Genomic DNA, 12,912 nt, shown 5'->3' on the forward strand with positions numbered 1-12,912 from the left:
CTTGTATTACTCTCTTTGCTATTGAATTTGTTATTTTTCTTCTATATATGGCTAGTAGTATTACTATTATTATTTTGGCTATAATCTTTTCCGGGAACTTGTATATTACAAGAGGCGCTAATAGAGCTTTCTTTATCTTTAGTTACCTGGCGTGGGGCGCTTCGGCTACTATTCATGCTATTAAACTCTCGAAGATTAGGAAGGAGTCGTCTTGCGTAGAAGACATGTCTAAGAAGCTAATTAAGATAGGGTAAAGATGGAGTTACTGGAATAGCTAGCTCTCGAGTATAAAAGAATTAACTTGCTGAAATATTATCTCTAAATCTGATTAAAGTATATCTGGAATACGAGGATTATATTATCTCAAATATTTCTCCTTTTTAGCCTATTCATGTGAATCCACCGAGAAAGCAAAGCTCAGATGAACCCATATTGCAATAAACAAATTTGCCGGCTACGCAAACCGAGAGTTTGACTAAGACATGGCGGCTATCCCAAAACAGGCAGGCCCAGGATCATCATGCTTCTTCTCATTGTGATCTCAGCTCTGAGCATAGATACCCTCCAAGAGAATAATCTCCGAGAGTAACTACCAGGGGTAGGTGAACCCAACTGCTGTGTTGGGTCAGAGACGCGTAGTCCGTAATGGCGTGTTGCCGGGACGGTGAGCGGCCGCCTAGTGCAGCGAGCCCGTCTTGGCATCCATGAATGAGCGGTGGTTCCTCGAAGGGCTGTCTTCAGCTTGGCCTCGTATCTGCAACTCTGGGGCTGTACCTTCTCAGGGTCCCTGGAAATATTTCCATCAAGTCCAGTAACGCGCTTGTGGCAACATATTTCGCCCGAGAAAATTGCCGTATGACTCAAAGGATAGTGACATACCACATACTAAGTTGGCCGGAAAAGTATAAAAGGGGATGATGTCCTCTCCTTCTCACCCGGCCATACCCTCTCCTTCTCAAGTTCTTGGATTTCAATTCCCGTTGTGCCTTTTTGACTCTTTAGGTTTATAACAACAGATCGAAACGGCATCTGTTTGTCTAGGTTCGTCCACACAGTTCAATAAAATTTCTGTGAGAGTTATATTGACGCTTCTAGGCAGACATAATGGCCAACTTCGCAAAATTTGACCGCTTTCCGACCGAGATCCGCCTCCAAATATGGCATCAAGCAGCCACTGATCCGCAAGTCGTTGATGCTCGGTTTATTTACTATATTTGGGCTATGCCAAACTTCAGATCAGATTCTTATCAGAATACGACGAGTCATCTAAAAGGTCTCTTGAGAGCGTGTCGAGAGTCTCGTCGTGAGGTCATAAGAAACTTCGGCCAAAATCTCAGGCGATGGGGCACTCCTCAAAATCCGGTCCTCGTTTACTTCAACCCGTCTATCGACACGCTTTGGTTTTCGGAACATTTCATAACAGCAAGCCATCTACAGTTCTTCCTCAAGCAGTTTGAAAATGGTCTTGATAAAGTTCGTCGTGTAGCCTACCCTCTCTGGCTAGAAGAGTTGCCAGATCGCTTGGCAGATATATTTCATCACATTTATCGGCTGGAACGCATATATCTAACAGACATGTCATCTAGCGAGGACATACTGGGGAAGGCAAGCCACGCAGTGCTCCTAGAAACGAAACTCAGGCCTGAGGATGACGAAGCCCGTATGGTTGAGGTGATCAAGGCAAACCGTGGAGATCCATTACTTGTTGTCACGTGGAAGCTAGTAGAAGAGCATATCCAACAAGTCATGAAGGAAAGGATGACGAGAGATACAAGTTCGGATCGGGGCTGGACACGAGTCATTCCCGAGACGAGAATCGGAAGGATTACCTGTTGGGAGTTGCTTTGGAACCATACTTGGACTTTAGGATGTTATTGTGAATACTGTCAGTGGCGGGAGAAACGGCACCCTGGGTCCCCCTCTAGTCTAATGAGGTTACCCTGACAGTGTAAAATATAATCTCTCCTTGTTTGGATCCATGGGGTGATTTTTGTTCCATAGTTCAACCCCGTGATCTTTTCCCTCTTTGTATTTAATCCCTGTAGTGCTAGATTAGAATCCGGCACCTTTCCAGTAATCGAATATGTCCCCTTTCTTCACTACAAATGCCTTTTCCAAATGATGGGTCCTGTAGTATTGCCCAGAGTAGCCGGGTTCTCACTCTAAGACGCATACTTCGCGCCTGCAGTTATTAATAGCGAATTGCTTTGCTGGAAAGAGGTTCGCCGCCAATTTAGCATCGATAATAATAGACTTCGGTGGGAACTGAGAGGTAGAGGTTTAAAGTTTATAAAGGTTGAAGATGGATGGGAAATGGAAGAGAAATAGTGCTGCCATACTCCACCAATACATCCATCTCCACCCTCATCTTCGTTCCCGGGAACGAGGTTGCCGATAGAGAATTCTTCGTTCTCCCAACTCCGGAAATAGCATATTCTACTGGTGTGGTTTCGTTAATAACCCCTTAAATGAGCTCTGTATTGGCTTGGTGGCGTTCTCCCATGGCACAACTCCGTCACAGCATGTCTTCCCGCCCCATATGACCCCTACCAAGTTGATCCTTTTGCTCTGTTTGCCAGCACAGTTTTAGGTGCCAACGCCAATGCTGCCTTACTGAAATGCGTGAGTCTCCGGATGCCACTAGACATTGGCGATACATGAATCTCCATCTCGGTTTGCCCACTGATCTTCCCAAAGAGTCACTTGACCTTATTATATGTTGAACCAGCCCAGATGCAATCAGCAAGATAGTTTGAAGATCACAAGTCAAAAGAAATTATATAAGGCCTGCCATGATTGATGGGGAGCCGTTTCTGGCCTGGATTGAAGACTTGGATGGTCAGGATGATGACAACCAGCAATTTTAGGGAGGCAAGTGCGCTACAGGCAGGGTTTAGCGAGCGGCCGAAGCTGCGTATAACAGCGACCAAACCAGCTGAATTCAGCAGCCCAAACCGCAGTACTCAGTTATATGATATGAGCGTTGCCCGAAGTTCGCCATTAGTCAGAATAAAACGAAATCTACTCTGCTGCGCCTAAACCACCTAAACCGCCCAAACCCCGACCGATATGGCAGCCTTATCCGAAACCATTAGAACCGTTGAGAATCGATTGGTACGTCTTGTTAACGAAGCTATTAAGTACAAATTCGGTGTCAATGGTAAAGATCGCCGCATTCGCCCTGCAGACCTTGTCATAGATCCTTCCGTTAGTATACAAACTTACTACTTCCGGGATAAAGCGGTTTATAATAAAGGTCCTTGGAAAGATTTCGTTAATTATAATACCAGCGGAAAGCTCCCACCAAATACAATAGTACAGAAACTCTTTCTGGACATCGACAAGGCCGTTATTGACGGGGATATTATCGTCAAGCTTGTAGATACTCCAGGTCAGGCGATTGATTGGGATAATCTGAGAGAATGGCATTATTACTCACCTGGTATTAAGTTCAATAATGAATTTGACCATAGCCTTTCATGGGAGAGCGGTAATAAGGATGTTCGTATGGGGTACTACGTATATATTAATTATAGCAAGGGAAATGATTGTGAGGGGAATGAAAATGGAGAAGACAATAAAGATAATAAAAGTGATTAAGAGGAAGGTACTAAGGAAGATAATAGTAATAATGAAGACTATGAGCCATTAATTCAGAGCGAATAGAGCGGGAATACCTTCCTTTTTTAGGAAAGCCTAGCAAGTAGAGTTTGCTAAATATAGCACACTTGGTCATCTTTGCTAGAAAACATATCTCGAGTTAGTGCAGGCAAATTAGTGACCTGCGGAAGCTCAACTAGCTGCGACCACCAAGTCCTCCAAACGGCTCTTGAATACAAAATAATTCATTCGCCAGTTATCGCTATAAAGGTCATTTCTCTCTATCCATTCTCATAAATCATATGACGTAATAAGGTGGTCTCTCCATTAATATTTTGCGGGCTCGAACTAAGACGAATAATAAATGAATTACCATGACTACCAATTTTGTGCTGCCCCGCAATTTGCAAGCGAAAAGGTTAGAGGCTACGAACTGCCCTACTCTTGCTTAGCTATAAATAAAGGCCCACTTCTAACGCTGCCAAAAGAAAGTTAGTTCCTCTCACATATCTTCTCCGAACCCTCAAACAGTCAACTTCGTTGCAATGGCAGCACTACCGCATGTTCCGACCGCATCAAAGGAATTACTACTCCCTGACGGTCACCATCTTTGCGAAAAGGATCAGTCAATCCCCGCCCGATCAAAGCTTGACCTCGCTATCACAACAGCAAAACACAAGCGCTCTATATTTTGGTCGACTTTCCCATGCTCAATGTGGTTTGAGACCAATGCGAAGGTCGAAGTCTATTGTGTCAACCACCAGAATTGCAAATTCAAGCACGAGAGAGGATGGCAGGGAGTGATTATTGGCAAGGGCATTCATGGATCCATTAACGCTCTGTTAGCTTGGTTCAAGTACAAAAACAAGGCATTAAAGACAAGTACACCCTTGATGGGCCTATTGACTGTCTGTGCCGAGTGTCGCGGCGAACTGGATTTCTGGTATGAGGCTAATCATGTGGATCAGATCATTAACAGGACTTCTGGAAGCTTGATCCTTGGTCTATCAGACAAAGAGGTTGAAGAAGTGGCCTCTAGCAAAGCAATCATTATGGAGGGGGCGCTTATGGATATGATCGAGACAGTGGCCATAGATGGCCAATGGACGAAGTGGCACATGTTGACGCCAGTTTTCAAGAACTGATAGATGAGCTGGACGAGGAATTGGTTCCAAGACATTCTTTTGAGTTTGAAGTTACATGTATGTTGATGTTGGAATAGTATTACTCAAAAACAGGTTTTGCAACACCGTAATACAGCCTTAATACCCGTGTCCCCTATATAGCACAACCCGCTCGATACGGCACATCGATAGGTGGGACCCATCGTGGCTTGGAATACGAGAGATATTTTAGGATATTTATCCTGTAACTGCGAAGTAACCATTTAGAATTCGTGGATCCACTTTCCCGGAGATAGGTGGGTAGATGCGGTGGATGCCTCAAACCGGTGATAGCCCTGCGCTGTCCTTGGAGCGGCCGCGTCGGAGCTGCCTGGTCGGACCAGGGCCAGCGTTGTTGCGGCATAAATACTGCACTTCTGCCCACCGAATGCTCCTCTCCTATCCACCTTCTCCAACGTACACGATCAAAACGCCCTCCCTTAGCACCTACTTCGCAAATCGTTATCGCTAGCCCTCTACCTTTCTTATAGACATCTAATTCACTTTATTGCCAACTGCGTACGAGCGCTGCAAGTTATCTCGGCGTACATTTATAATGACGATGTCAGCTACCACAATAACCCGAGATGGCTCAACGCCTACGTCCTTTCAAGACCTCTCCATCGAACTCCAATTACAGATCTGGACGTGCGCTCTCCCAGGCCCTCGAATTATCCAACTGCATTATCTGAATGGTGTCTTCTTCTTCCGTGGTGCTCCTCCTCCACTGGTACTTCACATATGCCGAGCTTCTCGAGAAGTAGGCCTCAAAGTTTTTGAGAGTATTTTTGATCTCAACGATAAGCCGATATATATTAATTTCGCTTACGACACTCTCCATCTCGCTACCAGCCCTCGGATGTGTAAGCAATTTACTAGCTTATACCCTGGAATCACAGAGAAGATCGAGTCTCTTGCGGTTGAAATAACCTCGGAAGAGGAGCGCGAGGAGGCAGTTATCAATATTGTCACTTCACATCTCAGTAAACTTAGGGAACTCATCTTTGTCGCCGGAGGAGGAATGGAGAGGATGTTAGCAATCAAGTATCCAGAGAAAGTTATGTTTCTTGAGCCAGAACCTATGCCCGATCCCTGGCGGCATTAGAAACCCTGGACGGAGCTTATGTCCCACTTTAAAGGTTGTGTAGTGCGAGTTGTGCGAGCCGAGATAGTTTGTGGAGGTAGCAGGGACGATGATCAGTGAGGGCAAACATCACAGATGACGTCGTTAAGCCATTGTCAAATCTTTACTTTCTATCCTTCCTTGCTATAGGCTCTCTAAGCTTCTCTATCGTTCACTTCCGAAGATTTCCGCCCTTTCTTCCTTCTTCTCCCCTGATAACCGTTCATATACGGGAGAAAGTGCTCCCTCCATGATTGTATATATGCCCTAAGGGCGGGACGAAGTGCGGATGGTGCGGTGGGCGAGGGTGCTTCTGCTGGGCTCTGTGGAGCTCTAGCCGGACGCTGGTCTATCACACTCGGTCAGCAAAACCTATGCGAGTCAAAATAAGGAAAAGTTCAGAACTTACGCAATGTAGCAGAGCTGCGAGTCTACGTCAAGCAGATAGACAGGCAAAGTTATTTTACGACACGTTCAGCCAAGAACTTGTCGATTCCCGCTTTCTGCGTCACGTCGCAGCCATCGGCATCGAGTACCTCGCGGTAGGAAGAGCTCGTCCTCTTCTTGGTTTTGCCTACGGGCGCTCACAGCTAAGTATTTTCGGCGTACATCCAATAGTAAGGGAAATATGGTCCGTTTGTTTGGACTCGTAGGTGATCCAGGTCTCGCTGGCGTTATAAAGGCTAAGTGTCTGGTGGTGGCGACCCAAGCACATATAGCATCATTCTGATTTCATGTTTTCTAGATTTACACAGAACTATTCCTTTTTTGAACCTTCTCTAAATAAAAAGATATCCTCTTCCCTCCACTATTTGACTTCACGACAAGGATTAACAGTCTCTATCCGGAAGAGCCTGGAAGCTTCCCCCAAACTTTCAGCTTGCCTCGCTCATCAAGAGATACTTCTTTATTACTAATCCAGATACTATCATAAGTTTTCCTCATATAGCTAATCTCATTATTAGTAATGCCTAGCTCGTTCTTGGGAATCTAGAGGAAGGGACGAGCTGAAGTCAGAGCCTTATCTTAAACAGGATTTGCTTGGTTGGGCCAAACTACTTATATCTTTAGCCTTTTTTTCTAGATCTTGGTCTAATAAAGCCTTACCTCTATTATCGATTTGATCCGCTTGCTTGATAATCTTTGCAAACGGTAGCTATTATAGCCTATGTCCATGATTTAGGCTATAGTGAAATAATGTAGTAAATACCATAGTAAATATTATAATTATTTCTTGCATAGTATATGCGGCTTTGCTATCTGCGTTATATATAAGAAAGAATAGACCGGCCAAGCATAATTCCATGAAATAAACCCTTATAAATAGCTAGCGTATTACGATAGGGTAAAATAGGCCGCTGGGTTCGAGATTAAGTTCCATGAGTTTTAGTAAATAGGACTAATATAATAGCCAAAGTGCTCTAAAGTAAATAGTACTAAAGATTAGAATAAAAGAAGTAATTACTAAATAGATAAGGCCTAAAGGCTATATTAGTTATATACCTCGACTATAAACTAAAGAACAAACCTATATATATAGTATTTATAAGTACTAGTATAAAGGTTCCCTATTTATATAGCCCTAAAGCCCGTCCTCTTATTTACTTTTATCTGGCGGTTTTATTAAATATAGGGGAAAGAATAAATAGGGCTAGGAGCTCGTTAACTTCTACGAGAGTTAAAGTAATAGTCGTGAATATATTAATTAGGATATAAGAAAAGAAGTAATTATATGCCTTTAGTAAATTCTGAGCTAGGATTACTAGGGTTAAGGTAATCTTATTTGCCAGATCTCTAATAATAATTATAATGCTAGCTAATAGGGAAATAGTAAGAAATACCTATATAAATAAGAATATATAGTAGTAGATCTAAATATAGTTCTTAATAACTCGACGCGAATAATGTCCTTATATATTTGCGAGCAGGCATAATGCTTCTGAGACTATAATAGTAATTAGGGCTAGTATTACGGGAAGTAAAACTCCTTAAATAACTGCTATTAATTAACTTGGGAGTGAATCTATTTACTATAGCCATGAAACTATATTAATTAAGTACTTAATCTGAGAAAGTAATCCTATAATTATAATAGGAAATATAAAGCCAAGTATAAGGAAGGTAATAAAGAAATAAATAATAGCTATTTGAATATATTACTACTACTAGCTAATTGAGATATTATGCCATATTATATTATTAGCTATAGTTTCCTATTTAAGCGTTTAGGTAGGGGGAACTCGTGCTTTAAGTACTAGAGTAATAAGTAGTATTAAGAGTATTCTATTAAAATAAATAAAAGCAGAGTTTATAGGAGGAAACTTATTTAGATAAAGTTAATACTACTTAATCTCGAGATTATATTAAGTAATTTCTGCCCGTAAATAATAGATTAAATTAACCTGAGGCCTAATAAATAATATAGCCGGAAGCTATAGGAAAAGCGGGAGGCATATAAATAGGCAGTTCTTTTAATATAGGTACTTTATCTAAGATAGTAAAGTAGTACTACTATTATTATTATCTCTAACTTTTTAACTAATTCTTTTTTATTAATTTACTTTCTTTATAAAGATAGTCTTAGTAGTCTTTAACTTCCTTATTAATGTATTTTATTAGTATAGTTTTGCATATAAGTTAGAAAAATCCCGATTTATTATTACCTCATATATGCCTCTATATATATTATGAAACTATTACTTAATTATATTAATAGAGAGTTATTTCTCGGATCTCGAGATAAGAAAGAAGTATACTTTTCTATAACTATCTTACCTGAAGCTGCCCTAAAGTCTAGTATAGTCCCGGAGCTCTCCTTAGATACTATAACAGACTATAATAATAGCAAATATTATAAGTACTAGGTAAGCCTAGTATTTACCTATATATAAGAGACTAATATTTAAAAAGCTTAAGTAATCTAGTTCTCTAATACCTCCAAGTTAGTTCCTGCTATTAATAATATTTAATAAAAGAAGAATTAGTAGTATTATTAGCCCGAGTAAAGCGAAAATCCTTAGTATAATCTATATATATTAGTTAAAGAAGTAGTTTTCGAATCCAGATATATATTTTAAATTAGGATCCGGTATTAGTGAGAAAAGTATTCGTATATATAATAAAGTTAGTTTCTATTTCGAATCCGGAATTTAATATACTTATTAGTAGTTATTTATTAGTATAATTCTCTTTAAAATAAATTATATTATTTACTAGTACCCGGAAAATTTCTATTTTAGAAATAAATATACCATAATCCCTAATCCAAGAATTACTCCTAATATTATAAGGAATACCAAAAAAGTGCCTAATAACTTGCCCTAAGCCTTCTGTGCTTTTCCCGTAACCTAATTAAAGATATTATTAATGCTATTATTTATGATTATAAGTAATAATATAAGTAAATAAGAATAAAAATAATAATAAAACGAATCTATAGGCGAACTATAGTCTAAAGGAAAGAAGTTAGGATAGCTTTCTAAAAGAATATTTAATCTTAAATTATTAAACGAGTAAGTCTATCTATATTATAAATATAGCGGTTATTATATTATCCGGATCTTATATCCTAATAATTACTAGGCTATCCGGATCTTATATCTTTTAATAACTTATCTAGTAATTATAAAATTAGGAATAGTAGTAAATTTCAAGCTACTGGGAATAATTACTCTTCTAGTAATTTTTTAATAATATATATAGGTATGGGTTATATATTATTTATTATATTACTATTTGGGTTTGTATTTAGATAAATAATATTAGGTAGCTCTAATTAAAGTAAGTTTTAGTATCTAGCTAAAATTTCATAAAATTTGAGTTTCCTACTAATATAAATAATATCTAAGTAATTATTCCTACTCTAGTATTTAGAGCTCTAAGTCCGAGATTTCACTTTTATTATCTATATTTATAATTTGCATACCCAGATCTATAATATCCTTATTTTTAGTTTCTACTTTATTTAACTAATTAGAATTATTATTAGAAGCTTAACTTTCCTCTTTATTAGACTTGTCTTTGCCTAGATCTTTATTATTATTATCTAAACCTTTAATATCCTTATTTTCTGCTTACTTTTTATTGGATTCGTCTCTATTAAGGCCTTTTTCAAAATCCATAATCTTTATACCCTTGCGTTTAATATCCTTATCTTTGGTTTCTTCTTTATACTTATTAATATAGTTATTATCTTCTGACTCTAATAGTAAAGTATTATTATTAGTAAGAAACCTTAAAGTCATATGATTTCTAAGACCTTTGGGGCCTACCTATAGGTCTACTATTAAGACATCTGGTTTATTTATATTACTAATAATGAGACGTAGTACTATTATATTAGTATGCTCTTAGTGGAACTAAAACGGCAGCCTATCTTTAGTACTAAGCCCTGCTTGAACTAGTAGTATCTTGAGGTTAATTAAGTAATCCATATTAAACTTTGTAATATTAACTAATAAATGCCCCCTTTTCTTCTATACTCGCTTTTTATTATAGAGATTATTCTATTTAAATAAAATATCTCTATTTACGAGTAAAAATTTAAGACTACTATTATTAAACCGGGCTTGTAGTAAATTATTAATATAATGCCACGAGTAACTATATCCTTCCATAATGCTCTATAGCTTATAGAGTACCTCTTGCTTTAATAACGCTTCTATTCATAAAACTTGTTGCTTTGCCCATAGTCTGAGGTTATAGGAACTATTATTGTGGTAAACCATATCTTGGAGAGATGGATTAGCTACTATAAGGATTTGAGCTCTGCTTAGGTTAGAAATAAAGAGAAGAAAATATTTTAATCTTGACTATTTTTGTATTTTGGTTTTGGATATTAAATATTCTATATAATATTAGTACGATTATTAATAGGTGGCCCTCAACTTCAGGTATTATTACTACTAGTGGGTTTATCTAGGAGGCACTAAACTCTAGGGCGGGTTCGGGATCGGTTACTGCCGGTAGTGCCCTCAACTTCAGGTGTTATTACTACTAGTGGGTCTATTAGAAGGCGCTAAACTTTCGGGTAGCATTTAATAATTCGGGATTTATCCCGTTATTGGCCCTTAGATTAATCCGGACCTCTTGGAGGTACGACTGCTAATTTAAGTCAACCGCACCGGTGCGTTATTACTAGCGTGACCTTAATATTGGCCATCCAAGGTAGGGCCGAAATCATTACCTTTACTTTCTACTAGCTATCCGCAATGCCTCTACCCGCCTCTACCGCAGTAAATAGCATCCTATAATAATAGTAACTGACTGAAATACTAATATGGGTTTTGATTAGCGGCTGGAGAGCTTGCTTGCCTCAGAAGCTTTCTCTGACCTCACATTCTTATACTAGGTAGGTTGAGGAATTATATATCCGTATTAGAAAGAAGAATAAGGATGTGTCCGTTCTATATATCTTAAATTTCAAAATTCAGAACCCGCGTCTACCCACTAACCTATCTCCTTTATAGATAACCTATCCAGAGCCACGATATTCGCTCCTGTATTTTCCGCAATTTATTTCCCGAGCGCTCTCATAGCCTTACCCATATTCATTAACTAGCGCAAAAGCTTCATATGATTAGATCTTACTATATATAACTCCGACTATATTATCTGATATTGCCCCTTTACTATTACTAGCTCCCTGGTATAGTTAGTCGTTGGCCCCGGCTTGGGAGGCTAGAGTACCTTTTCACTTCTTGTAACCTACTATCTATTAGTAAGCATTAAAAGAATAGTGCAGTAACTCACGTATCTTGGAGTTTCATGATCTTCCTGGTGTCTTGAATTACGTTCAAGTCCTCGAGGGATAACATGTGAATTTGCGGAGCAGGCTGACTTGTCGGAAAAGGCTCGTTATCTGGATTCGGTAATGGCTTTTGGTTATTTGCGGCGGGGGTTTGGCCGCTCTGAGGTATCACGATAATGCTGTCGTTAGGGTTTGCTAGGGAATGCGGGTCCGTGGCCCTATTTAGCGTGCCCGTATTCGAGAAGAGTATTTGGTCCTAGAGATTAAAATCCGAGTGAGCTATTTGAATGTTAATTGCAGATGCCATGCCGTTCAAAATCTCATCCCAGGTATTATTACTCGTAGAGTTCTTTATGGCGTTATTTGCGATTAATGCGGTATTATTACTGTGTACGCAAGACCTAAATATAAGGTTTAGCTGTGGCGTTGAAGTTTGGAGGCTTTGCGAAAGAGAGGTTTAGTGAACGTAACTCGCTAAAGGTAACGCCATCCGATAACAGATGGTCTAACCTCTATAGAGCAAGCCCCGCCAGATACACGTGCAGGGGTCTTGGATTCTACTATTACGAACTTCCGTTAGACTTTGGGATGATTTTGTTAGCGGTGGCCAACCCCCTGAGCTACTAAAGAACCACGCAAGAAGTTACTATATGGCCAACTACCAAAGTCGGAATAGGGGGTTTCTTGTGCCTAACCAAGCTCCCTCCCCCACTAGTACCCCTATTGGCGAATCCCTAGCGGCAGGCTAGAAACCCTAAGGTAGAGCTTCTTTAGTATAGTCTGACCCCGGGTTCTTCTCTCGATTATATATTCAGTCCACGAACCTCGCTCCGGGTTAGACGCCACAGTTCAAGCCAGCCATGTCTAATTAATGACTCGCCTGGAAGGATATTAAGTACTTAATACTAATTAGTACCCGATATAAGCTGCCAAGGGCTATACTCGAGGAGCTCACAGATGCTTTTAATAAGAATAACCAGAGTAATAATCGGAAAAGATCTTCTATTATAGTAAGAATAAAATTGAGATCTCTGGGCCTGTTAGGTAAACCGAAATATTAGTATAGTAACTCTCTCTATTTCTCTTGAGCTAATTATAAGTATAGCTAATATTAGACTTCTAGTAATACTAGCGAATTTGAGAGATCTGGGACTACTAAATTAATAGAGAGGTTCATATAATACTTTATTCTATCTTTATAAAGCTAATTATATTAATAGTTAGTATTAGACTTCTAATAAAGCCCGCGAAATCACCTCAAGAATCTTAATAGACCT

General features: G+C 39.3%; 4 protein-coding genes across 4 annotated transcripts; all 4 read left to right on the forward strand.

Annotated features, from left to right (window-relative positions):
- The first annotated feature begins 1,011 nt into the window (after positions 1-1,011).
- K444DRAFT_666718 (uncharacterized protein) lies at positions 1,012-2,090 on the forward strand. Its single transcript, XM_024887211.1, has 2 exons — positions 1,012-1,041; positions 1,096-2,090. The coding sequence occupies exon 2, from the start codon at positions 1,105-1,107 to the stop codon at positions 1,942-1,944; it is 840 nt and encodes a 279-aa protein (XP_024732394.1). The 5' UTR covers positions 1,012-1,041; positions 1,096-1,104; the 3' UTR covers positions 1,945-2,090.
- A 979-nt stretch (positions 2,091-3,069) lies between these two features.
- K444DRAFT_633625 (uncharacterized protein) lies at positions 3,070-3,600 on the forward strand (the record flags this gene model as incomplete). Its single annotated transcript, XM_024883637.1, has 1 exon — positions 3,070-3,600. The coding sequence occupies one exon, from the start codon at positions 3,070-3,072 to the stop codon at positions 3,598-3,600; it is 531 nt and encodes a 176-aa protein (XP_024732395.1).
- Positions 3,601-4,145: 545 nt separating this feature from the next.
- K444DRAFT_695748 (uncharacterized protein) lies at positions 4,146-4,813 on the forward strand (the record flags this gene model as incomplete). Its single annotated transcript, XM_024887889.1, has 1 exon — positions 4,146-4,813. The coding sequence occupies one exon, from the start codon at positions 4,146-4,148 to the stop codon at positions 4,743-4,745; it is 600 nt and encodes a 199-aa protein (XP_024732396.1). The 3' UTR covers positions 4,746-4,813.
- Positions 4,814-5,187: 374 nt separating this feature from the next.
- On the forward strand, positions 5,188-6,109 carry K444DRAFT_617200 (uncharacterized protein). The gene has a single exon (XM_024881072.1). It carries the CDS (start codon positions 5,320-5,322, stop codon positions 5,866-5,868), a length of 549 nt encoding a protein of 182 aa, XP_024732397.1. The 5' UTR covers positions 5,188-5,319; the 3' UTR covers positions 5,869-6,109.
- Positions 6,110-12,912: the final 6,803 nt, after the last annotated feature.

Source organism: Hyaloscypha bicolor (assembly GCF_002865645.1).
Source record: "Hyaloscypha bicolor E unplaced genomic scaffold K444scaffold_125, whole genome shotgun sequence".
Lineage (NCBI taxonomy): Eukaryota > Fungi > Ascomycota > Leotiomycetes > Helotiales > Hyaloscyphaceae > Hyaloscypha > Hyaloscypha bicolor.

Bases quoted from the DNA above. Each gene is read 5' to 3' on its own strand.
- K444DRAFT_666718 (XM_024887211.1), top strand. From the start codon at position 1,105: ATGGCCAACTTCGCAAAATTTGACCGCTTTCCGACCGAGATCCGCCTC.
- K444DRAFT_617200 (XM_024881072.1), top strand. From the start codon at position 5,320: ATGACGATGTCAGCTACCACAATAACCCGAGATGGCTCAACGCCTACG.